Source organism: Zootermopsis nevadensis, unplaced genomic scaffold, assembly GCF_977971745.1.
Source record: "Zootermopsis nevadensis isolate Lab colony 2312 unplaced genomic scaffold, Znev_1.0 Znev_ptg000006l, whole genome shotgun sequence".
Taxonomy (NCBI): Eukaryota; Metazoa; Arthropoda; class Insecta; order Blattodea; family Termopsidae; genus Zootermopsis; species Zootermopsis nevadensis.
In genome coordinates, this window is record NW_028259138.1 from 13,412,491 (window position 1) to 13,439,684 (window position 27,194).

Consider the following 27,194-nt stretch of genomic DNA (forward strand, 5'->3'; position numbering starts at 1 on the left):
CAAAAATTTGCCAGATATCTCTGAAAAAAAACTTATATTGCATACCAATATTGCACAAATATGACATTTAAATATACCTACTTACAACCGAATAATCGGGCTGTACAATGGTTATGAGCATTAATAAATTTATGCTACTAAAAGAATGTTTCGTATTTCCTACATATTAAAGGCTTTTGCTGTACCACTACTATTTTGCGTCGTAAAATGGTAACGAAAATAAGTTTCGGAACACCCTGTATAGAAGAATAGAATATTACAATATTTAAGGGTACATTTTCCACGAACTGCAATAATAATTACACGCCATTATTATGGACTTTTGGTTGAAAGCTGAACAAAACAAAACCTTAATTAATATACAGTCCCTGAAAATAACCACCACTGAGGAGTGTTCGGCACACACACACACGCGATGGACACTAAAACAATAATCCGTGTAGGCGGTATGTGGCTCGCACAACTTCTTTGATTTAAAGTTAATGCATTTGACATATTATATGGAAATGGTCATTAACTGCCCCGAATAACAGTGCTGCAGGCGAGGCTTTAATTACAGGAAAAGAGTACGAAACAAAGTGTAACCGCCCCCCCCCCACACACACACACAAAAAAAAAACCAGCAGTAGGGCCACTCATAGCAACAAATGAACTAGCAACCCTACTCCCATAATAAAAGCTGTGCTCAACTGAACGACGTTGCAACCAACTACCTACCCTCAAGTACCTTCCGTCAGGTCCGGGGTTCTGATCCCGCGACCCGCTGACGAGTTTCCTTATGGCCCATCATATATATTCAGGCTCATTCAATGGTCACTTTTTTAACAAACTGTCACTTTACTCACAAAACGTGCTCTACATCAGTGGTATTCCTTTGAAAACACCCACAGATGCGTTTCTCCCACTCCCGTTAAGACATCTGGTGTTATGCGCGTAATTGCATTTCGAATGCGAACCTTTGGGTGATCCATGTTTCGTATCTTTTCCTGGTACACCACGGCCTTCAAATGCCCCCACAAGTAAAACTCAAGCGGGCTGAGGTCTGGGGACTTCGGAGGCCACACCACGGGACCACGGCGACCAATCCAGGAACCCGGAAACTGCTGATCCATTATTCCCCTATGTATGGAGACTTTTGAATCACCCTGTATATTGCAAAACCGCGACATTCTGGACTAGGGAAAGTAGTTGCGTGCTACTAAAAGACACGCTCTGCTAATATCAACAGTTTTGGCAGTAAGGACGCGCATAACTGATGGCACTTGGAAGGCTGTAGGCAATGCAAATCACGATTCAACCAGATATTCATATATTAATCAAGCTTAATCAGTCGAATATCTCACACGCTGTTAAAATAAAACTTGAGTCATGTAAGAACGTGACTGCAAGTTGGTACTCTGTAATTTTCCACCATGTTTCAAAAGTTTCATTGGTGCCTGGGTGGAGGGGTATAAATCCAAGAATTATTACCAAAGTACAACTGTTGCTTTCGAGCATATATTTTTAGACTGCTTACAACTTAACAGTAAAAACACTTCATCCTTAAGTTCATGTCTAAATAGTACAATCATATTTACAGCCCATAAACTGTTGACAAACATTAACAAACCTCACTTGTGAGGATTTTCCACAAAACACTTTCCGTTCCTTCAACTCATAAGACCCTACCCATATTTATAATCCATCGGCCCGCGAGTAAATTATAAAGCTGAACGTAGCCCCAAGTCTCGAAATTTCAGAGCCCTGCTCTAGGCAAACGTTCTATTCCATTTCGAAGTAACATACGAGGCGCGTCCCAAAAGTAAGTTTCCCACTCGTCCCACAGCTAGCAAACCTTATATTGCGCGAAGCGACTGTGCGTACGTGATAGAGCAATGACGTAGCATGGCGCATGCACTAAAGGCACTTCCCGCGTTCTCACAGTAGCATCGTTGCAGCTGTTGAAGATGGAGGTTCTTATTCCAGCTCCCGCCGACTGTGAAGTGCGGTCAGTGATAACGCTAGGCCGCACACGGCTCGACGGACAGCAAGTCTCCTGCAGGAGTTCAGCTGGGAGGTGTTTAATCATTCACCCTACAGCCCGGACCTCGCTCCCAGTGATTTCCATCTTTTCCTACACCTCAAGAAATTCCTGTCCGGTCAGCGTCAGCGTTTTGAGAATGACAGAGAGGCGGAGATGGTTGTCACACAGTGGTTCCAATCCCAGGCGGCAGACTTCTACGACACAGGTATTCAAAAGTTGGTCCCGCGGTATGACAAATGTCTCAATTCCGGTGGCGAATATGTTGAAAAATAGCTGGACACTTGCTGTATCTGTTGCAATAAATATTTCCATGAAATTGTGTTTTGTTTCTGTAAACGGCCCCAGGGAAACTTACTTTTGGGACGCGCCTCGTATTTTCCCATTGCGTTCTCGAATTTTCATAATTCACGCGTTTTCATGTTAATTTACTGACTACAAGTATCTACTGCTCAAAGGCACGATCAACACTGCCGACACTACACTACAGAGAAATTCCCCTTGCAATTCGTTGGACAGTTCTGCAGGCCACGCGCTATAAAAAGTGTTTCCAATAAAGGTTGCGATGCACCAACTTTTTTCTAACACGTACTCTGCGGTGGTCTATGTGGCAAGGCGCTGCTGTTTCGTGCAGAATGCCTCCGATCGGAGAAAATAGTTATCGTGAGGCAGGAATACGAGGCCTTACTGTGCTTATGGACCCAGTGTTAGTTACGCTCTGCAGTAGTGCTATATATTTCCAGCCCCAAGCAGGAAGAGGTCAGGATGATCAACCCTTTGGTCGCTATTAACATCTCACTTGCAAATACCGTCTGCTCTGATCAACTTATTTTTCTCACGTGGATGAAATAGGGCTTATTACTCAACCTTCAGATAAATTAATTTCTTAGCGTAGTCAGTCCTGACGTGAATATTTGTTAGGTTATAATATTACTACTGACATTTCCATATTCTCGGCAGAATTGCAAAACTTTTCTGAAATTCTGTTCCATACAAATTACGGAAATATTGTCTTCGCTTCAGTAGGCTGCGGATTAGACATCTGGTGTTCGATTCCCGACGTTTCAGAGGCCCTTGCTGGCTCCAAAGACACCCGTCTTAGGAAATGTTCTGTTCCCCACTACGGTCACCAACGGCTCTGGGACCCACCCAACGTATCCAAAAAATACAACTGGCTCCTTTGCTGGTGGTAAAGAGACTGTTCACTCGCCACCATCTAATGGCGAGATTACGAATACGTAGTGCTATACATCCATTTATACATTCTTATTCATACGTCGGTGTTTCAATAAGATTACCATTAACCTAACTTATCAGAAAGCGTTTGTTTGTAATGTCATTAACTTCGACAAAGCCCTGACCAAAAGCACCCAATCTATCAGTGAGTTTCCAGAACTCGTATTATTTTTAAGTTCACGGTTAATTTAAAAATGCAACCCGTTTCCACGTATATACAAACTATGAAAACAGAATTTGTGGGAGACAAAATTCAGCATGGGTAGCCATCACACATTATGAGTAGGAATAACACGGAAGGTTTTTTTTAAAAGAGATTCACAAAAATCACATCATTAAAACTGCCACATAATCGACTTTCCGTCCAACTACGTTCATATCCTCGGGTGTTCATCGCCTTGTTCCCTTGTTCCATACGACTGCAGACGAACAATGAACAATCTTTCTTCGCATTTCTACCAGAATCTAAGAAACAAGCGAAACAGTCGCCGAGCGACATTTCAAACTGGTCTTCTTTCGTGTGATGTGATGCGATGGAATTTTAATGCACATGAACATTCCCGAGTTTTATAAGGGGAAAAAAAAAAGTTACAAATGAAATGCAGATACGAAACCATAATTTAACTGGAAGTAAATCTCTGGCGCCGAACAAAGAGGTTGCAGTTTCCTTGATTAGAACGTTACCAGAATATAAAACAAGACCACATCTCGGGTGTGCCACGAATGACAGTCTAATTTAAACGAAATGAGACAATCATAGAAAATCATGTGATCACAGGTCAAAAGGTTATTTTTGTAAAAAGTTACGGGGTTTCATACCGCCCGCTGGGTCCCAGTTTTTATTCCGAAACTACTCAACGTATTTCGATGAAATTTGGTTTTTAATGTATGCGCTAAAAACTGTCATATTACTTTATTTATGTTTATCCACTATAACCCTTACTTTAAATGACGCAGAAATCGAACTTCATACACTTTCTAAAAAAAAACTGTTCATGGTACATAATATTGGCATGCCTTCATTATACAGGGCTGTGTCTTTGTAACTTTTTTTAAACATTTCTTACATGGTCTAATATTTAGGGAACTAGAGGGGAAAATAATTTAAACTTATACGCTTTGTGTATTAATTAACTTCGTCAAAAATCGAACTTAAAACACAGCTTAGACTTTCGAGAGCAAGCCGGTATGAACAATGGTTTTTCAACCGTTTCGTCAAACACTCCAGAGTGTTACCCTGAAACGTCGCAAAATCTTCAACATTCGACGGGGCTCATCCTCAAATGTTAATTGTTTTATTTCAAAACTCCACAAAATGACAACACAGCTGACATCAAGACATTATGAGTGACAGAGCCGTGGTTTTCATCTTATTATTATTTAGTGTTCTGTCTGACGACAGGTCCATATGAACAGGATCCTTCCATCCTTTTCTCGGACTGGGACCTGTTCATATACGTTCTTGGCAGATGATCCAGAAGTGGTTTGCCATTGCCTTCTTCTGTGTGTGAATGGAGTAATTGTTGGGATGCCACGGAGGAAAACTCCGTGTTGCCTAGACCACGGCCTTGCCCAACACAAGTTATAAATTCGGGCACCGCCGGGTATCGAACCCGAGACCCCAGGATTACAAGGCCAGCGTTCTAACCGCTAGACCACCTCATCTTATTATTATTTAGTGTCCTGTCTGATGACAGGTCCATATGAACAGGATCCTTCCATCCTTTTCTCGGACTGGGACCTGTTCATATACGTTCTTGGCAGATGATCCAGAAGTGGTTTGCCATTGCCTTCTTCTGTGTGTGAATGGAGTAATTGTTGGGATGCCACGGAGGAAAACGCCGTGTTGCCTAGACCACGGTCTTGCCCAACACAAGTTACAAATCTGAGCACCACCGGGAATTTAACCCGGGACCCCAGGATTACAAGGCTAGTGTTCTGACCACTAGACCACCGTGTCGGTATTGGTTTTCATTATGACCAGTAAAAGATTCCAAGGGAGAACAAACATCTCTCCGGAAGTGGGCCTATCCGGATCGAAACTCGGTAGAGTTACCGGAAGCCTTCGCATGTAATTCGGCCAATCTAACGCCTTTAACAGATTAGGAATCAAACACATAGTAACTCTAGTGTTCTTCAAACCGAGTAAATCCTTCAACCTCACATGTGACGCCTTCATCCGACTACGCCCTCTCGACACTAAGTTCAGAGTTCTCGAGAAACAATAGAGAGTGCTGACACCGAAAACGAGAGACACAAGGCGTCAGGAACCCGTTCCAGAACCGAACTAAGAAAAAGTTCACAAAACACGATAGAAGTCTTTGTGTGTGGGGGCTGTTCGTCGCAGACGTCAGTCGAATATCAAGGATAATCTTATGTGTTAATACACTATAGCTGACACAAGTTGAGCGTTGGGTAATACGACGCTGTTTGGAAGCGCCAATTTAAAGCCTAACGCCATCTAGCGACGACGACGACGACGCCGCGACGCTGTAGCAGTACGAATAGCATGTCGTCACTAAGACACCCCCTACACCCCAAACCACCCCTCGCCTCTCACGAGGCGTGCAAGCCCGTCTGTCTGACAATATATGAGGTAATCTCGCCTTATTTGATGGAATAATATTGAAGCAGTAGCTGGGGCTGGCAGAAGATGGAGTAAACTTGGCAGGGAATTCGCTATTTACGGAATCAATGAAGTGAAGGGTGGCACAACCTTTAATCCCCTCTTAGCCCCCATCAAACTCCAGATTCACCCCCCCCCCCTCAAGAAAATAACGCTTAAGCCATCTTTTTTTCCGTCTGTTCTGTACCGACGAAAGAGCATCTTTACTGTGCCTTCGTAAACAACGCCTCTCCTAAACTCGCAACGCACGAAATAGCGTTTCAAGTACTAATCCCACGATACACGATCGTCTTCAGCAGTCAAGTAACTTAATCTTTTCTTTACTTGATTTCCTTGTCAATATTATGTAAAGACAACGAAGCTCTTCGTTATGTAATTCTCTCCAGTACACAGCCCGGACGTCTTTGTCGAATAGTTAGCACTCCTGCTTCGTATTCGCAGGTCCCAGGTTCAAAGCCAGGCTATCCTGACCGGGGAGGGGGGGTCGTGGTTTTCCTCAATCCCTCCAGGCAAATTCAGGGACAGTACCTTATTAAATTAGTCCACTATCGTTTCCTTCCACGTCCTTTCCAATTCACAATTCACTACCAACCTTCATTCGACGCTATATAGTATGAGCTAGTGAGAAAGCGTCGTTAAATAAACTATAAATAAATGTCAAATATAATTGTGTGTAATTTTAACATTCAAGTTTCAGGTATGAAATGGAAAATAGTAGTAGCTGAGGACTTCAACAACAAATCAAAATTATATTCACGATATAATTAAAAGCAGATTAAATTTGAAAAATATCGCCGAATAATTTATCTGTACATCACAACTTGCAACTACGAAGTCTGTCGAGTAGTAAGAGAGCGTAGCTACTTTGTTTCAAAACAATGTCTACGTTTACCCGATAATCATCTCGTTATTTCAAGGCGGTCGGCCTTCTGGAAACCAGCTACTCGTACGTAGCGCTGCTACGAACAGCCCAAAACAAAACATTCCTTACTCGTTTCGACCCAAGCGTCAATGCATCTCGTAGCTCACCTCTTCTTGATCGCACACCTTGTTCATTAAGCCTATAAAATACTGCGTTGAAGGCAAGCAGCTACCTCAGAATGTTTAATAATTACAGGGCAGGCAACTACTGACAGAACATGAGAGCTTAGCAAAGTGTCTCGCCAAAACCTGGACGACAGCAGAATCTCTGACATCAGAAAATGCGATTTATTATGACAATATTTGGCAGTTCCTAACTGTAGATACAGCTTAAACAAGAAAGTCGACAATGAAGAAGTTAATAACAATGCCACGTCTTAATGACGAACACTTGGATGGTTGCAACAATGTAAATAAAATCTGATACCGAAACATCAGGCCCTACTCAAGCAAACGCAAATCCAGTTATAACAACAATTGATTTTGTCACAGAAAACTGACAGCATGTTAAGCTGTTTATTTATTATTATTTAGTGTTCTGTCTAACGACAGGTCCATATGAACAGGATCCTTCCATCCTTTTCTCGGACTGGGACCTGTTCATATACGTTCTTGGCAGATGATCCAGAAGTGGTTTGCCATTGCCTTCTTCTGTGTGTGAATGGAGTAATTGTTGGGATGCCACGGAGGAAAACTCCGTGTTGCCTAGACCACGGCCTTGCCCAACACAAGTTATAAATTCGGGCACCGCCGGGAATCGAACCCGAGACCCAGGATTACAAGGCCAGCGTTCTAACCGCTAGACCACCGTGACTAACCTGTTAATAACAGTACGTTATTAGTAACGTTGTTACTAAAACCACCACGAAATTTACATAAATTGTTCTCTTAGCCTATAACCTTGCGACCCGAGCCGACAAGCAAGTGTGAATTTGGCCCTCCGTCTGGTAAGGGTTGGTAAACCTGCTATACGTACGCCTTCATCGTGCGGTCTTCAGACTCAGAGACAACGTAACCCTTTCACGATTACACCGAGACTTCCATGTGTAGTACCTGGCAAATAAAATGTCTGACGCGAGAGCTCTCTCTCTCTCTCAGAACGAAAAAGAACAGCCCAGAGAGAGAGAGAGAGAGAGAGAGAGAGAGAGAGAGAGAGAGAGAGACGCGCGTACGGTATTTAAACGATGACAGGCCAACAGGAAGCAGAGCGTTTCTTGGCGTGTGACGGTCTCTCCCACTCCATTTTCCCGGGGGGGACGTTGGACAGACGGACGGCAGCTGGACACGGTCAATAACTGGACACGAAGCCCAGCGCCTTCGCCCCCTCCTTCCGAATGCAGTGTTGCGCACCTCTTTCCGTTTCTTCGTCGAAACAAGACTTTTTTTTCTCTGTCTCTCGTCCCACAAGCCAGGTGCAAACGCACCTGATCGTGACGGACTATATGGATAATTACGAAGTGCAAGTACATTTATTGAACTTTTGAAGTTCTGAAAAACCTCTTTAATGCCCCCCTGTCATTATAATGACGATGATGGTAACATTCGTCTACCTTTCCTGAAAGACAGTCTATCGCCCGGAACTCAATTAATTTCTGTCTCCTCTAAAGTGGAATGAATTCATTTTTTTTTTTTTTTTGCAATTTTAGGTTAAACAATATTTTTTTTAATGGCGTATATGACTATAAACCTGAAGACGGTTTAGTCACATTAAATTTCAAAGAATCCATCTTGATGTTCCTTTGGTTTTAAAGGCAAAATTACTGTTAATACACGCATACCAACTTGGTCTATTAAGACTGCTGTACTTTGTTAGTATGAATAGTAATTTCAAGGTCAGTATCTCAGCTGCTGCCAATGCAATCTGCGGGAGAGAGCATTCATTTGTTTAATAAAGTTTTATACAGGGTGATTCAAAAGGTTTGGGCCAAACTGAAGGAAACAACTTTCGAATAGGAATCCATGCCCTCCGAAGTTATCCTGAGTCAGTCGAGGCCATTGAAGGTAGGGAAGTCTGATAACATACCGCTGAAATAATCGTACTTTGCTATTCTCCTACTAGCTTAATTTTGGTTTTTTTTATTAATGTACAAGGATTACATTAGCAATCTTACAAACCAAATTATTTCAGCGGTAAATTATCAGAGGACATGGATTTCTATTCGAAAGTTGTCCTCTATGAGTCCCTCTATACGCTCCTTCAGTTTGGCCCCAACCTTTTGAATCACCCTGTATTTTGCTTTGCGATATTAGTCAGATTTTTAAAATGAAAATGAAAATAATTGTTATATTTTCTTTTCATTTTAATACTAGACCCTAACTGGCTTTTCAGCTGTTGTAGAGCAATTTATTATTATTAAATGGATTGAACTGAACTGATTATTTTCTGGATATTTAATATATTTCTGATTCAGACGATAAGCGAGCCATTATTCGTCTCCGCTGAACGAAATGAGTCGGATGAAAATAAATTCCTAATTATATAATAAGGCTGTTCTGAGATACTTCCTCCTAATTTACGTTACATTTTCACTCTTAAGTTTATTAAGTGGGAAGGCCCCTCCTCATTACGGAAATACCTATTTTTAACGAAGGCAGCTGAGCTCTAGCTGTTAATTATGGTCCTATCTTAATTTTAAATAATTTATCCCAAAAAAATTAAAGCAATGTAGACAATCTTTTTTTCTCCAATTTTAAATCTAAGCTGAACTCAAATCGGAATGGTTCTGTCAAATAAAAACGTGCGGTAACTAATTTAGTAACTGACCTAAATGATGTTTCACCATCTGTTCATTCACAGGGATAGTTTGATTCGGTTTATTTTTAACTTGGCCGGACCTTCTATAAAATTCCTCATGCTCTATTATTGGATAAACTTAATAATTTTGGACTACTTCATTTTAGTGGTTCCAAAATCGATATTCCTTCGTTCGTGTCTTGGGAAATAATTCTTCTCTTCCTGCCTTGTTGGGCGTATCAGAAGACCCCTGACCGCTGACCTCTTTCGTTTTAACAAATTTGTTAACGACCTTTCTACTAAAATGAATCATTACAAATTTCTCATATTTGCTGTAGACTGCAAAGCTCTAAACTATAAAATTCAGCAAAATAAAATTATTTCTTTCACGAGTAAGGCGAACACCATCCATTTTAATGTCAGCAGTGTTTTAAACTTGTTCTCTGACTGCATTCTCAGACACTGTGAACAATATGGATTATTCACTATTATTATTATTTATTATTTAGTGTTCTGTCTGACGACAGGTCCATATGAACAGGATCCTTCCATCCTTTTCTCGGACTGGGACCTGTTCATATACGTTCTTGGCAGATGATCCAGAAGTGGTTTGCCATTGCCTTCTTCTGTGTGTGAATGGAGTAATTGTTGGGATGCCACGGAGGAAAACTCCGTGTTGCCTAGACCACGGCCTTGCCCAACACAAGTTATAAATTCGGGCACCGCCGGGAATCGAACCCGAGACCCCCAGGATTACAAGGCCAGCGTTCTAACCGCTAGACCACCTCATCTTATTATTATTTAGTGTTCTGTCTGACGACAGGTCCATATGAACAGGATCCTTCCATCCTTTTCTCGGACTGGGACCTGTTCATATACGTTCTTGGCAGATGATCCAGAAGTGGTTTGCCATTGCCTTCTTCTGTGTGTGAATGGGATGCCACGGAGGAAAACTCCGTGTTGCCTAGACCACGGCCTTGCCCAACACAAGTTATAAATTCGGGCACCGCCGGGAATCGAACCCGAGACCCCAGGATTACAAGGCCAGCGTTCTGACCGCTAGACCACCGTGGCATCCCCCAATTATTACGTTGTATAAATGCTGATAGGATACAATCTTAAGGCACATACAATAGATTAATTAAGTAAATGAGAACAATATATTTAAGGGGATTACACAATGAAAGATTTAAATCGACGAAATTACACATTTAATGTTTGGAAAAGAAATACATTTCCTTTGTACAGCCACGAAATTTGCATGATACGGCAAACGGTTCATGACAGTTAGCAATGTGCTTTAAAAAGTTAAAACAGCAGAAAAACGTTTTATTATAATTCGGTTATTTTGCTGAGATCAAACTTAAAAGCATTTAAGCTCGACATTTCTCTGCAGATTAGAACCAGAGGAAGAAATAACATAGGCCCGCAAGAAACTTCGTCACAGACGAATTTGCTCTCCGAAGCCCAACGCAATTACCAATGCACTTAATCGAACTGGGTCCAGCGCTGAAACCTGACATCGGGTAATTCCAATATTACGCCTATAATGGCGTTGTGTTTACCATTGGAGTGGGGCAGACAGGATTAGTTAACACCTTTTAGCAGATAATGGCTAGCAGAGATCAACACCAATGTTTCTGCTCAAATCAAATCGTGGCCCCTCACGTTTGCAGCTGAAACAATAAGCTATAAAAAACAACTTAGGCCGCGAGGCAAGAATCAGCGACTCTCGACGTTTTCTGATACAGTAACAGGTGAACCCCCCCACCCCCACCCCCTAAGACCAGCACCTGACCTATTTCGCACTGTGCAGCACAATTTATGGTAACATTTGACTTCAGCGGTTACAGATTACACCCTCTGGTCTCTTCTGATTCGGAACAAGCTTCAGAAACTATGAATTCTTTTAGATATTTGGAAGAACTACTTTGGGGTGGAGTTCGGTCGTCGCATGTCAGAGGGCAGCACGACACAGACGAGAGAACACTCGTCCAGGCTACGAACTCAAGACCCCAGACAGTACACGCCTTAATAGCCCTCATACCAAATTACATCTTGCACGTCGAAACATGTTTACTAGGTAATTGAAAAATTCCGTCTTTTATGAAGCTCGGAAACCAACTATCGTCTTCACGAAAGCCCTTAACAAGATCCTGTCCCGAGCCGGATAAATCCGGATCACATTCTCTCACCTTATTTATCCATCTTAATATTATCCTCCCTCCCATCTAATCATTATCTCCCACGAGGTCTCCTATCTACGCGTTTACCGACTAAAATTTTGTATGTATTTCACATATCTTCCATGCTACATGTCTCGCGCAACATAAAATTAAGGGGTAATAAAAAAAATCTAAAATGTTGTCACATTCGCCCTCGTGTCTTCTTGTACGGCTCTGTGAAGCAGAAAGGCGAGCGACTGTTCTACCCGTAAAGAATTCCCGTCACTAGACGGGGCAGGATTTAGATGCCTTCCAGTAACTAATACCTTACAAAATAAAACCAGTTTTTTTAGACATTTTATGATATGATAATAACAAATCACCGGCCGCACAAAACCTGTATTTAGGTTTATATTTATACCAATAGTTAAAAAACGATAAACTAATGAACAGACAGGAATTTGGAATGCGGTAGTTGATATAGATCATAAATGTTGGCTGTAAATTTTGTATGCAACATTCTTTCATGTTTGAAATTACAATTCTGGCGATAATGCAGAAATTTGACGCTACAAACATTCTGGTTAGTGGGCTAATGTACAGAATGTCTAATGAGATGAAATGACCACTGACGGTCAATGGGTAAAGACTGGGTTGGGATCCACGTAGAGACTAAGGAAGCCCGTGAGAAACAGCTGTCAAGATGGTGGGTATCGCAGCCGATAGTCGAACCAGATACCTCCTGAACACATGTCTCGAACAGAACAACAGATAATACTCCACATGCCCAGTACGGAAATGCAATTGCAGTGTTAAGCCATGAAGATTCATGACAGAACAAAGGTAAAATAAAAATTTAAAAAGATATTTAAACGTGCTTTAAAAGTAAAAAAGAATATATTTTTGAAGTGGCCGTCATTACACAAAGAACTCACCAAAAGCAAGACAGTACCTCGAACAGAAATTGAAAAGAGTAGTGATGCAATGAACCAGAAAAGTTAACTTTAAGTTGTACGTCGTAAATCGGTGATTTTTATTAGGGAAGTGGTTTGTACTGAGAAAATATACGTTCCGCGTCACAGGGGGAGACCAGTGTTCAGTCTTTCCACGCGTCGCAACACAACACCGTGGTCTATCAGGTCTTCGGAATCAACAGGTCTTTTCGTCTATTCCACACACGAAAACCCTTAACGAAACTTAAGTGCGATTTGCGTTTTACTGAGCCAACTTTCGAGTCATTGGCTCAGTTCGGTTCATCTTCAATGTCGTCTTCTGACAACTAATTCGGGGCGTTTTCCGTCTTTGTTACAGACCGCGAGAGAAAGCTAAAATTTGCATGAAATGTCTTGCAACCTGTAATAGAGGAAGCAACCAACCACGTTCTCCCCAAGGAAGGATCGAAGATTCTGGAGCTTTGTTTTTAAACAGCTATATTCCAGCTGGCGAATTCACGAAGATGTGATCCGCATTAGCGACCGACTTGTCTACATTTGCATAAAGTACAAGAATTGATTCACAGGCCCTGGGCATGCGCAAAGCATGTAACGTGTACGAGTTTATGGTAACTCAGCAAAAGTCCTTCTTCCACTGCCTTTTTTCATTTATGGTGAAAACGCTAGCCTTGTAATCCTGGGGTCTCGGGTTCGATTCCCGGCGGTGCCCGAATTTATAACTTGTGTTGGGCAAGGCCGTGGTCTAGGCAACACGGAGTTTTCCTCCGTGGCATCCCAACAATTACTCCATTCACACACAGAAGAAGGCAATGGCAAACCACTTCTGGATCATCTGCCAAGAACGTATATGAACAGGTCCCAGTCCGAGAAAAGGATGGAAGGATCCTGTTCGTATGGACCTGTCGTCAGACGGAACACTAAATAATAATAAGATGAGGTGGTATAGCGGTCAGAACGCTGGCCTTGTAATCCTGGGGTCTCGGGTTCGAATTTATAACTTGTGTTGGGCAAGGCCGTGGTCTAGGCAACACGGAGTTTTCCTCCGTGGCATCCCAACAATTACTCCATTCACACACAGAAGAAGGCAATGGCAAACCACTTCTGGATCATCTGCCAAGAACGTATATGAACAGGTCCCAGTCCGAGAAAAGGATGGAAGGATCCTGTTCATATGGACCTGTCGCCAGACAGAACACTAAATAATAAAATAAATGTGTAAATAGCAACATCGCGGTGTGACTTCACAAAATCTGATCACATCGTTTCTATGAATCATCAAAAACACTTGCTATTACGTGATTCACTGCAGACAATTTCCTTGCATGACACAAGAAATTATTTCTCGGATCGTTTTTAAAAGCCAAATAACAAAAATCGAACCATCCAACCACTTTTTATTTTTGACACGCAAATTTTCTTCAGTATTTCTTCGCAGCATTTCGGTAGATAGTTTTTCCTTGCAGCTGATTTGTCTGGATGGCCTGGGTATGCTTTAGAAACAAATTACAGACTTCGGGGTTACGTAAGCTAAAAAGTGAAACATTTGGGAATCAGAAATTTCCCACGTAGCCATCTTTTAAAAGGACACTTTCAAATATTATGAAACCTGAGAACGCTGTTGTGTGGCATTTTCCACAACCGTGAAAGGAAAAAAAAGTGAAATTCACTTTAAATCAATAGCATACTGACGTAAACGGAAACTGGGATTGTATTTTAATTTTCCTGGTTCTTGAAAAACTAATTTCGACCGCTTAGCAAAGGCAGCTTCTGTGAACAGTCTTCGTGAAGATCTCTAGCGGTTATATCAGCGTTCCGGATTTCCTCATGGGCCACACGTAAGACTCCCTTGCTGTCAACAAGTAGCACATTCGAACATTCTCGAAAGTATTAATTTTTTTAAGAACGTGAAAGTATGTGTTTTGGGTGACAAACAATAATGATTGCAACTTCAACGCTGCATTGATTTTCGTAAGCTAATACAGCTGCAAAGAAGTAGCCCCCCCCTCCCCCCAGACAACCATTCTTTAACGATAACAGTCTAGCATCAAAAGTTCCTTTTTCCCGCTGGATACGAGGATACAGCCATTCTGACTACTGCAATGTACTGTTCGCGAGTGTAATCTTGAGACTTGCGGGGTGAGGAAGAGGGGTGAAGGAGGAAAGATAGCGTATGCTATGCCAGTGGTATTCAACCTGGGGTACGCGAAGACATCTTAGGGGGTACATGAAATTTAAAAGAAATATATTATTTTATGATAAACACTGAATAATCAGTAATATAATTTATTTAATTTATTTTAGATGTAGATTATATACTATGTATAACTTGAATTATACATCAACAACTTTGGGGGTACAAAGTTGAAGAGAAATTATATCTGGGGGTACGCGAACACAAAAGGTTGAATACCACTGTGCTATGCAGTAGCCTTTAACGATTCCGAATTCCTGCATTCCTTGCAAGTCTCGAGATTACAGTCGCGAACAGTATAGAACACCATCGTAGAGGGGGCATCCCGCAATTGCGGCCAAAAGTTTCTTAATTCACTTAACGACGATGTTTCAACGATGCTAGTTATACAGCGACTAGTGTAAAACTATAAAGAAGGTTCCAAGATCCTCCTGAGTAACCGAACGTGGATGCTTCCTACTTGGGAGATGGCCGGTAGGAAATCTCGTCAAAATCTGGTCGGCCCAGAGTCCGCGTTTGAATCAAACATGAGCACTGGACTGACGTGTATATGAAAGACGATCTGGAAACATATCTGCATCACAATCCTGATAATGAGGTCAGATATTCTCCCTGAAACGTCGGAGACTTTAATCACGACACGGCTGACAGCCTGGTAATATCTGATAACAGTCAGTCGTAGTGAACGTTTCGAAATAAACAAACAACTGACGCTTTTCCTCAGTTCCTCAACAAAAATCCAGAAAGTGCCCTAAAATAGATCACAATCATTTCCTTCCTAACACTAGTCAAACCATCGTTCACCGTGAATAGACATTACAGAACATCTACACCTCAGAAAAAGGAGTCCTTGACTGTTGTCGTCTGTCTTGCTGTCCTGAAGCTTCCACGGTAAGGTGGATAAGATACTGCAAAGGCCCCAGAGCAGTTCTGGATGCAAAGACATTCCTGCATCTGTCGGGAACCAAACACCAGTCACTCAGGTAACTGAGCTATCCCGGGTACACGTTTTAGCAGAAAGTCGATAATCTGAGGGTGGAAAAATGTCGATGATGAAACGGGAAACCCACGCGGGCGAAACACTGTACTCACCGTACATCTTGCCTTCGTCCGATAAGATAATCTTCCGACGGCCACAGGGTGGATAGATTGCCAGGGCCTCCTGGAAGCTCTGTTCGATGTCAGGACTCCATACGCCCTCCGCATCCGCGGCTGCCAGGTCCTTGTCATCCTGAAGAAAAAAGATTGACTTGTGTCAAAACGCGAGATGATGTTCGGAGAAACATGTCGCCATACTGAGGGTCGAAGTGGGGTGTTGGGAACTACGTAGTTTACGTAGAGTCATAAGAAGGGATAAGCATCAACCCTGGAAATGGAGAAAGTTATGTTCCTCTGAAAGGTCTGTATCTACTTAAGGGTCCACACGGCGTCGCAACCCAGAAGAATATCGAAAATTGAAAAAACGTTCAAAGCATTTCAAGATTGAAGATTTCTGTCTTCTGGGTTGTTGCGCTGTGTAGTCTGGTCGATGTTAACCAACGTTTCAGAGGTCATACTGCCTCCGTCATCAGGGCGATGAAGATTTCAGTCTTCTGGGTTATTGCGATTTGTAGTCTGGTCGATGTTAACCAACGTCTCAGAGGTCATACTGCCTCCATCAACAGGGCGATGAGTATGAAGATTTCTGTCTTCTGGGTTGTTGCGCTGTGTAGTCTGGTCGATGTTAACCAACGTTTCAGAGGTCATACTGCCTCCATCAACAGGGCGATGAGTATGAAGATTTCTGTCTTCTGGGTTGTTGCGCTGTGTAGTCTGGTCGATGTTAACCAACGTTTCAGAGGTCATACTGCCTCCATCAACAGGGCGATGAGTATGAAGATTTCTGTCTTCTGGGTTGTTGCGCTGTGTAGTCTGGTCGATGTTAACCAACGTTTCAGAGGTCATACTGCCTCCATCAACAGGGCGATGAGTATGAAGATTTCTGTCTTCTGGGTTGTTGCGCTGTGTAGTCTGGTCGATGTTAACCAACGTTTCAGAGGTCATACTGCCTCCATCAACAGGGCGATGAGTATGAAGATTTCTGTCTTCTGGGTTGTTGCGCTGTGTAGTCTGGTCGATGTTAACCAACGTTTCAGAGGTCATACTGCCTCCATCAACAGGGCGATGAGTATGAAGATTTCTGTCTTCTGGGTTGTTGCGCTGTGTAGTCTGGTCGATGTTAACCAACGTTTCAGAGGTCATACTGCCTCCATCATCAGGGCGATGAGTATGAAGATTTCTGTCTTCTGGGTTGTTGCGCTGTGTAGTCTGGTCGATGTTAACCAACGTTTCAGAGGTCATACTGCCTCCATCAACAGGGCGATGAGTATGAAGATTTCTGTCTTCTGGGTTGTTGCGCTGTGTAGTCTGGTCGATGTTAACCAACGTTTCAGAGGTCATACTGCCTCCATCAACAGGGCGATGAGTATGAAGATTTCTGTCTTCTGGGTTGTTGCGCTGTGTAGTCTGGTCGATGTTAACCAACGTTTCAGAGGTCATACTGCCTCCATCAACAGGGCGATGAGTATGAAGATTTCTGTCTTCTGGGTTGTTGCGCTGTGTAGTCTGGTCGATGTTAACCAACGTTTCAGAGGTCATACTGCCTCCATCAACAGGGCGATGAGTATGAAGATTTCTGTCTTCTGGGTTGTTGCGCTGTGTAGTCTGGTCGATGTTAACCAACGTTTCAGAGGTCATACTGCCTCCATCAACAGGGCGATGAGTATGAAGATTTCTGTCTTCTGGGTTGTTGCGCTGTGTAGTCTGGTCGATGTTAACCAACGTTTCAGAGGTCATACTGCCTCCATCATCAGGGCGATGAGTATGAAAATTTCTGTCTTCTGGGTTGTTGCGCTGTGTAGTCTGGTCGATGTTAACCAACGTTTCAGAGGTCATACTGCCTCCATCAACAGGGCGATGAGTATGAAGATTTCTGTCTTCTGGGTTGTTGCGCTGTGTAGTCTGGTCGATGTTAACCAACGTTTCAGAGGTCATACTGCCTCCATCAACAGGGCGATGAGTATGAAGATTTCTGTCTTCTGGGTTGTTGCGCTATGTAGTCTGGTCGATGTTAACCAACGTTTCAGAGGTCATACTGCCTCCATCAACAGGGCGATGAGTATGAAGATTTCTGTCTTCTGGGTTGTTGCGCTGTGTAGTCTGGTCGATGTTAACCAACGTTTCAGAGGTCATACTGCCTCCATCATCAGGGCGATGAGTATGAAAATTTCTGTCTTCTGGGTTGTTGCGCTGTGTAGTCTGGTCGATGTTAACCAACGTTTCAGAGGTCATACTGCCTCCATCATCAGGGCGATGAGTATGGAAATTTCTGTCTTCTGGGTTGTTGCGCTGTGTAGTCTGGTCGATGTTAACCAACGTTTCAGAGGTCATACTGCCTCCATCATCAGGGCGATGAGTATGAAAATTTCTGTCTTCTGGGTTGTTGCGCTGTGTAGTCTGGTCGATGTTAACCAACGTTTCAGAGGTCATACTGCCTCCATCAACAGGGCGATGAGTATGAAGATTTCTGTCTTCTGGGTTGTTGCGCTGTGTAGTCTGGTCGATGTTAACCAACGTTTCAGAGGTCATACTGCCTCCATCAACAGGGCGATGAGTATGAAGATTTCTGTCTTCTGGGTTGTTGCGCTGTGTAGTCTGGTCGATGTTAACCAACGTTTCAGAGGTCATACTGCCTCCATCATCAGGGCGATGAGTATGAAGATTTCTGTCTTCTGGGTTGTTGCGCTGTGTAGTCTGGTCGATGTTAACCAACGTTTCAGAGGTCATACTGCCTCCATCATCAGGGCGATGAGTATGAAAATTTCTGTCTTCTGGGTTGTTGCGCTGTGTAGTCTGGTCGATGTTAACCAACGTTTCAGAGGTCATACTGCCTCCGTCATCAGAGTATGAAGATTTCCGTCTTCTGGGTTATTGCGCTGTGTAGTCTGGTCGATGTTAACCAACGTTTCAGAGGTCATACTGCCTCCGTCATCAGAGTATGAAGATTTCCTTCTTCTGGGTTGTTGCGCTGTGTAGTCTGGTCGATGTTAACCAACGTTTCAGAGGTCGTACTGCCTCCGAATATATTCATCGCCCTGACGACGGAGGCAGTATGACCTCTGAAACGTTGGTTAACATCGACCAGACTACACAGCGCAATAACCCAGAAGACAGAAATCTTCATACTCACCGCTGTGAAAACCTCAAATCTTACATATAAAAGATTTCACCTCCATTAACTCCACTGCAAAGAACATTCTTGTAATGAACGCAAATATACGCCACAAAGGCAGAAACAACGAAGAACCATCGCAGTGACTGGAAACCGATTAATTTCCTTATCGTAGTTGAGGATATGTCTCTAGACACCAGCAAAATAACGTAGTTCGCGTACAGTAACACAACGCACGTGTTTTAATGTATTCAGGGCTGTGATTGGTGGTTAGTTCTGAATTTCGCGAATTCTTTTATGCTGAGCCCGATACCTTGCCCGTGTTTACGGATGCGCGGAGTGCACCTATCGAGTTGATTTAAATTATTGAGTCCGAAGGTTAATCACTGCCATCTGTTAAACCGACGGATTACGCATTAACCCACCGTATACCATGCATTATTAGTTCACTAACCTCGTTAGCACATTTAAACCCATTGCCTTAATCAGTATGTGTACAATAAGCTTGTTGTTTATACAGAGGTAGGCTGACATCCGACTGACACACGTTCCGTAGTGTTTGATTCCCGTACACAGAGATAAAGCCATTAGAGTCTGTTTTGCTACAACGCGATATCAGCGTTCTTCAAAAACCCTGCGTTATAAAAATAACTTACCGTTTCTCCCTACACCATATTTCTACACAGACTGTATTCGAAAGCATTATATTAACCCTTTGAAGCCGAAGATCGTCTGAATATTATTTATGAATCCAGACCGTACCGCGAAGAAAACACTACACCTCACCATTACGAAAATCAGCTGGTTAACCCTTTGAAGCCGAAGCTCGTCTTCATAATATTTACGAATCCAGACCGTACCGCGAAGAAAACACTTCACTTAACCATTAGAAGTCGAATCAGGCGGTACCACATAAGATTTAACAAAAGAACATCCCGGTCAAAGCCTTAAAACGAACCCACATTTTGAAACACTGGCCCCCTATTGTGACGTATCGAAATCGCGTAATTAAAACACGAGTTGTAACAGAATAGACTTTTAAAACACCGAGCAATGACCACAAAGGGGCAATGAGAGACGATCGACCCATTTTGAACACAAGACTGGAAACTGGGCCATTCTGTGGCTACTAAATTGTTCGAAACTGCTAACTTAATATCAGACCGAACGTTGCAGCTCAAAAGAACTTTTCCTTGGCTTACGACTGCGCTTAAAATGAACACAAAATGGGAGGGTTCTCTCTGTCCAATAGCATGTTTCATCGCCAAAACAACTAAATAGATTTCGATTAAATTTGGATTTGTAGGTCTTCCCAAAATGTAATTTGGGGGAAAGGAACGAAACAAATTCAAATAGTTCTTGTAGTACGGCGATACAACTTTTCGGTCTGATCCTTTGGAACCTTAAAATGCTATTTAACACGAAATAAATGTCCAAGATCTCAAGGCTAGGCGCAAATGATTCTGTTTACGGCTAACCCAGGCTTTACGCTGTAACATCAACATCTAGAGCTGAACGGCCTTTAACTATGCATACGCATTTATATTTATGGTATATTTAATGACGTTTTCAGTAGCTCTGCCTATACAGCGCCGAATGAGAGGATGACAGTGAACAATGAATTGTTAGAGATGTGGAAGGAAGTGGTCGTGGCCTAATTTAAGGTACTATCCAAGCATTTGCCTGGAGAGACCCAGAAAAACCACGAAAAAACTCTGTCAGGAGAGCCGGTTTCCGGGCCGAAATATGAACCCGCGACCTCCCGAATACGAAGCAGGAGTAATGGCACTTAACTTGAATAAATCTGTAAGTGTAGATTCATTCACTTTCCCCTGGAAGCTCGCGTGTTTTGGTTCCGTCTTAATACACAGGACTTGAACCGTTAAAAGGTTAAGAGTTAATGTGAACGGTAATTAACTAACTGAAGAATGAGATGGGCTGGGCATGTAGCGCGCATGGATGGGACAAGAGGTGTGCACCGGGTATTGGTTGGGAAGTCTGAGGGGAAGAGACCTCTGGAGAGACCTAGACGTAGATGGGAGGATAATCTCAGGCGGGATCTATGGGAGATAGGAGTTGAAGGAGACTGGGTCCGGTGGAGGGCTTTGGTTAATTCGGTGATGAACCTTCGGGTTCAATAAGCCATCTGGTTGGTTGGGTCCACTATTTGGGAAGCCTGAGGGGAAGAGACCGCTGGGGAGACCTAGACGTAGATGGGAGGATAATCTCAGGCGGGATCTATGGGAGATAGGAGTTGAAGGAGGCTGGATTTTGTTGGCCCAGGACAGGGTCCGGTGGAGGGCTTTGGTTAGTTTGGTGATGAACCTTCGGGTTTCATAAGCCATCTGGTTGGCTGGGTCCACTATTTGGGAAGCCTGAGGGGAAGAGACCGCTGGGGAGACCTAGACGTAGATGGGAGGATAATCTCAGGCGGGATCTATGGGAGATAGGAGTTGAAGGAGGCTGGATTTTGTTGGCCCAGGACAGGGTCCGGTGGAGGGCTTTGGTTAATTCGGTGATGAACCTTCGGGTTTCATAAGCCATCTGGTTGGCTGGGTCCACTATTTGGGAAGCCTGAGGGGAAGAGACCTCTGGGGAGACCTAGACGTAGATGGGAGGATAATCTCAGGCGGGATCTATGGGAGATAGGAGTTGAAGGAGGCTGGATTTTGTTGGCCCAGGACAGGGTCCGGTGGAGGGCTTTGGTTAATTCGGTGATGAACCTTCGGGTTTCATAAGCCATCTGGTTGGCTGGGTCCACTATTTGGGAAGCCTGAGGGGAAGAGACCTCTGGGGAGACCTAGACGTAGATGGGAGGATAATCTCAGGCGGGATCTATGGGAGATAGGAGTTGAAGGAGGCTGGATTTTGTTGGCCCAGGACAGGGTCCGGTGGAGGGCTTTGGTTAATTCGGTGATGAACCTTCGGGTTTCATAAGCCATCTGGTTGGCTGGGTCCACTATTTGGGAAGCCTGAGGGGAAGAGACCTCTGGGGAGACCTAGACGTAGATGGGAGGATAATCTCAGGCGGGATCTATGGGAGATAGGAGTTGAAGGAGGCTGGATTTTGTTGGCCCAGGACAGGGTCCGGTGGAGGGCTTTGGTTAATTCGGTGATGAACCTTCGGGTTTCATAAGCCATCTGGTTGGCTGGGTCCACTATTTGGGAAGCCTGAGGGGAAGAGACCGCTGGGGAGACCTAGACGTAGATGGGAGGATAATCTCAGGCGGGATCTATGGGAGATAGGAGTTGAAGGAGGCTGGATTTTGTTGGCCCAGGACAGGGTCCGGTGGAGGGCTTTGGTTAATTCGGTGATGAACCTTCGGGTTTCATAAGCCATCTGGTTGGCTGGGTCCACTATTTGGGAAGCCTGAGGGGAAGAGACCTCTGGGGAGACCTAGACGTAGATGGGAGGATAATCTCAGGCGGGATCTATGGGAGATAGGAGTTGAAGGAAACTGGACAGGGTCCGGTGGAGGGCTTTGGTTAATTCGGTGATGGACCTTCGGGTTCGGTAAGCCATCTAGTTAGTCAGTTAATTAACTAACTGAGACCACCTCCGCGGTGCTTGGTTTTCATCGCAAAGTTGGCATCAAATTAGACGTTCGAACAAGTCCTTGCCAAAAAAATCGAAAAGATTCATAAATCATTTACATAAGCGCGTCACTGGAACCTGCCCACAGCCAGTTTAATCCACTTCCCACTTTCAAAACGTCTTTTACCCAGACCCCATTTTAATGGGTACATCATGTGCATTAATCTTGAATCGCAGGTTAATGAGCTTGCTCAGTACCTGGAACAAATTAATTCCCGAGTTGCTAAATGAGGTTTAAAGGACCCAGACTAGTCACCGGCAAACTACAAACACACCGCACGCAAAGTCGTAAAGCATTTCTCGTTGCATTTCGTTAACCATTCGCCGTATCCAAAATGTCCGAAACAGAAGTTTCAGATGACGAGGAAATATGTTTTATTTTAAATATTAATTGTGTTTACGGAATGCCAAGCATGGGAAACATAAAACTTCTTGTATTTAAAGATTTAAACTTGGTATTGTAATGAATATAAATGTATTTTCCTATAAAGGATTTCTTTCTTCGCAACATTGTGAAATATTTGTGCATTCCAACTGAACATTGTAAGGTAAAATCTAAAAAAAAAATGTGAAAGATATCAGATGCAGTTTCTTTCTCGCTGGCATGCTCGCATCGTTCTTGCGGCCCGCTGATACAAATTGCTACTGTCAATATCTGTTTGTCAGCCCACAAAATTAACTACAATCAGGCATGTGGGCGGACGTAATTTCAGTGTCCTGTTAATTATATATATAAATTAATTGAATTGAATATATATATATATATAGAGAGAGAGATATATTATAGTCACGTGCCAACGTTTTGATGACGAGCTTTTTTTCTATACAATAGACAATTCCATCTGCGTAAAGTACCCATTGTTTACATTGGACTAGCATAGATAAACAATAAATTTGTCCGATGAACTCAGTTTGTTGCCCAGAATATAAAATTAATCGAGCACGAACGCTTTAATGCGTGCAAAGGAAACGTAAAACAGACCAGTGCTGCAGAACGAGGCGTCAGTATTCATTCGGTCTGCCCAAAAATGGACATAATCCTACGTATTCCCGTTTTTCCGCTCTCAAATAAATTGCAATCAGCCTATGACGTAGGCAACCCAGCCATACCAACAAGGAAGGAATGTCGCAGTACGTCTTTGAACACAGACTGAAGACAATGGAATTTCTCTGAAATCTGCTCATATAAAATCAACCTGCAAGACTATATATAGTAGGCAATAAGCAGTTGGGTAATGCTTAATTACGATCTCATTTCCAGCAAGCGATTTACACAGTCAGTTAACAAAAACACGTCGTATTGAAAAAGTATCACATCACTGAACAGGACTTGAGGTTTTCACGGTGTTGAGCCCGAATATGTCTGTCTTCTGGGTTGTGGAGCCGTGTAGTCTGGTAGAAGTTTACCAACGTTTCGGAGGTCCTTGATGCCGCCATCATCAGGGCGATGACTCACGATGGAAGCAGCGAGGATCTCTAAAACTTCGTTAAAGTTCTACCAGACTACATGGCTCCACAACCCAGAAGACAGACATCTTCGTATCGCATTATTCTTTAAAATATTCCAATCAATACGGCGTGGCCAAGCCGTACGTGATTCATGCTTTGCATAATTTCCACAAGCATTGACATAAAATTCATGAAATGTGATTTTTTTTTCATGATAGTTCATTACTGATGATAATGATCGCACCAGTGAGGTGTCACCACCCACTGCGTTAGATTTGCCCGCAATAACTATCTCGTTGCAGAAACTGTAATATGAATGTTTATGATCCATCCTCACGCAAAAATTTCACACCCCAGATCCCTGGTGACGATTGGGTGAGCCCCAGAGCCGGTCTGGGTGTGGCGGAGAAGGGAAAATTGCAGGCCGAGAGAATGAGTAAGTCAAATTAACCATTGACTCATGGACGTGTCAGGGGACGTTGCCTGAACAGCGTGCCCCCCCCCCCCCCCCCACATACACACGGTGGCAGACAGTCGCTCAACGCAGTAACAAGTCAGTTTCACATATTCCGTGAAAAGCCAAGTACCTGCACATTTTCTATGAAAAATACCGCTGAGGCACACTGCGGGCATTAATATAACAAATTTTATGACGTTCACGATGAAATTAGGAGGAAAATAAATTCCGACAATGCTTATAATTCTGTACAAAAAATTGTGACCATTCGTATACTTTAAAAAATAATAAAATAGAAAATGACAAAATATTTATGTACACGGGTCGACATGACTGAAGAAAAGAGAGAAATATTTCCCCAAAGGGATGAAAGGAGGTTGCTACGATGGACCGGACATGTGGCTGGGATGGGGACACAATAAAGCACGTGGAATATTGGTGGGGAAACCACTAGATAGGCCACCTGGACGGCATGAAAATTAAGTTCTATCTTGGTAGAAATCGGCTGTGGGGGTGTTCGACCCTCCTGTTCTGTGGTACTACATAAGTGCCGACAAACATGCACACCCCATGCCCGCAGGCTTACTCCTGACCTTTAATCATTTCGACCAAAAGTAGTAGCCGAGCGGAGATCTCGGGTTCAGTTCTCGGTCCGAATACCGGCTTTTCCAACAGAAGTTTCTGCACTTTTCCTCATTCCCTCCAGGTAAATACTGGAATGCCATTTTAAATCAGGCCACGACCACTTCTATGCACATCCTTTCCAATTCGTTATTTGCACTAAGAGGCCGAGTATAAAATACTGACAGCGTCTTTAAATAATCAGATTAAACATTCGAAGATGAGACGATGATAGGGAACCATTTTGTGTCTTGGTTGTACAAAGTAAAAAGGATAACGGATAAACCACACATACAGAAAGAACAACAGTCTACATCGCTTAAAGATGGTGGCGGAGGAAACCACAAGATCATCATTGTGCAATCTCACAGTGTTCTAACTCTGGTAAATAAAATAAGATGTAATGGAACCGGTAGAGCTGTCTGTAACTGCCAAGCCATGACGACGATAAAAACGGAGAGTTGAGTGAAACTCCACGTATTCAAAGGCTCGGCAATCGACGGAAGTTAGAACTCACTTGAACACCATCAACGAAGAATTCTGGCTGTGGCCTAACACGCTGAAGTTACTGGCGCCAGTAAACAATATCATTAAATAAATAATACACTAATTACAATTATAATAAAGATACAATCCGAAACAAAAATGGGACTTGTCTCTTAACTGATATAGCAATACCGACCGACAGAAATGTAATTAAGAAGGAAGTCGAGAAGATCTTGAAATAGATGGACCTTCTCATTGAAATACAGAGAATGTGGAAAGTGAAAGTAATGCCAATAATTATAGGAGCAACTGGAACTGTCTCCAGGTCACTCAGAAAATATTTGACCAACATTCCGGGCGAACACGACATCAGGGAACTTCAGAAAACTTCCATTTTAGGATCTTCATGCATCATTCGAAAGATATGTAGTCATTCCTCACAATAAAACTGTATGATACATGTAACACGTATTAAAAACAAATGTATTTCGGAAATAGCTGCTGCTCTATGTACCTCAGGGCAAGGTTTGTCTCGGGTACATGCCCTATAAAGTGGTGAATAGATATAATAATAATTATAATAATAATAAGTTGTTCACACGTTACCTCGTCGCTTACCTCGTCCCCGACGTCGAGGTTTTTGGAATCCGAGCCGGAGCCATTGGTATCGGCCGGCGGCCCGGAGCTGGCGGGAGTCCACGGCGAGGAAATCTTGCCGGCTGCCAGCGAACTATCTGCAACATAAAGACCTCAACATCTCAAAACCTTCTTCCGTTCAACGTCGGCAAGAGGACGAGCATGATACCAACATCAAAACATAAAAATGCTGCAAGTTTTATTGCAGTAGGCTACCACATTCTATGAGACGCTGTTCAAAAACACACCAATTTTTCTACGCCCAAGAAAATACAAGTTAATTTCTAAACCACCTTTCAGTCAGTTACAGGTTGTCGGAAAAAGTATTCTAGAAACCGAACGAACCCCAGTTATTTATTCCCTTTATGTTAAATACATACGCCTCTTGATATTAATCCTAAAAACTTTCAAGGAGCGAAGCTCGCCAAAATAACCTTTAAGAATTCGTATCCGTCCATCAAGTAAACACGAAAAATCACAGCCGATCTGCGACATTTCAGGACATGGACGCTTTTAGTGCGAGGACGAAAGTTGCAAATGCACCCAAGTTATTAAACATTAAATCAGACATGGCTGAGCTGTAATGAGTATACATACTCATCACAGTACTGAAACGTGTTCACAGAGAACATAATTTTCGAGGTGGCGATGAAGGTGGTACGTTCCTCCGAAACACTGGTAACCAACGCACGACACACACACACAAGATAACACAGAACACCACAGTCGACATTCTTCACAGCTGACAGAACCCCAGATTTCACAGAATTAAACTACATCAGATGACCCACAACTCGACCTAGTTTTCGGGTCCACCATTAACGCCCGAGAACCTAAGAATCGGTCGCCTCACAAATAAATTCGCCTCTTACGGAAGTCGGAAGTTCTCTACAG

The 27,194-nt window shown here is 43.0% G+C and overlaps 1 protein-coding gene across 1 annotated transcript in view; it reads right to left on the reverse strand.

Moving 5' to 3' along the window:
- Positions 1 to 27,194, reverse strand: part of sd (TEA domain transcription factor 1 homolog scalloped) — a 146,560-nt gene that overhangs the window by 21,848 nt on the left and 97,518 nt on the right. The window contains exons 3-4 of the mRNA XM_087343821.1: positions 26,283 to 26,398; positions 15,939 to 16,077 (exon numbers count right to left, since the gene is read on the reverse strand). Coding sequence (XP_087199947.1) covers positions 15,939 to 16,077; positions 26,283 to 26,398 — 255 coding nt within the window. The remainder of the gene's footprint in view (positions 1 to 15,938; positions 16,078 to 26,282; positions 26,399 to 27,194) is intronic.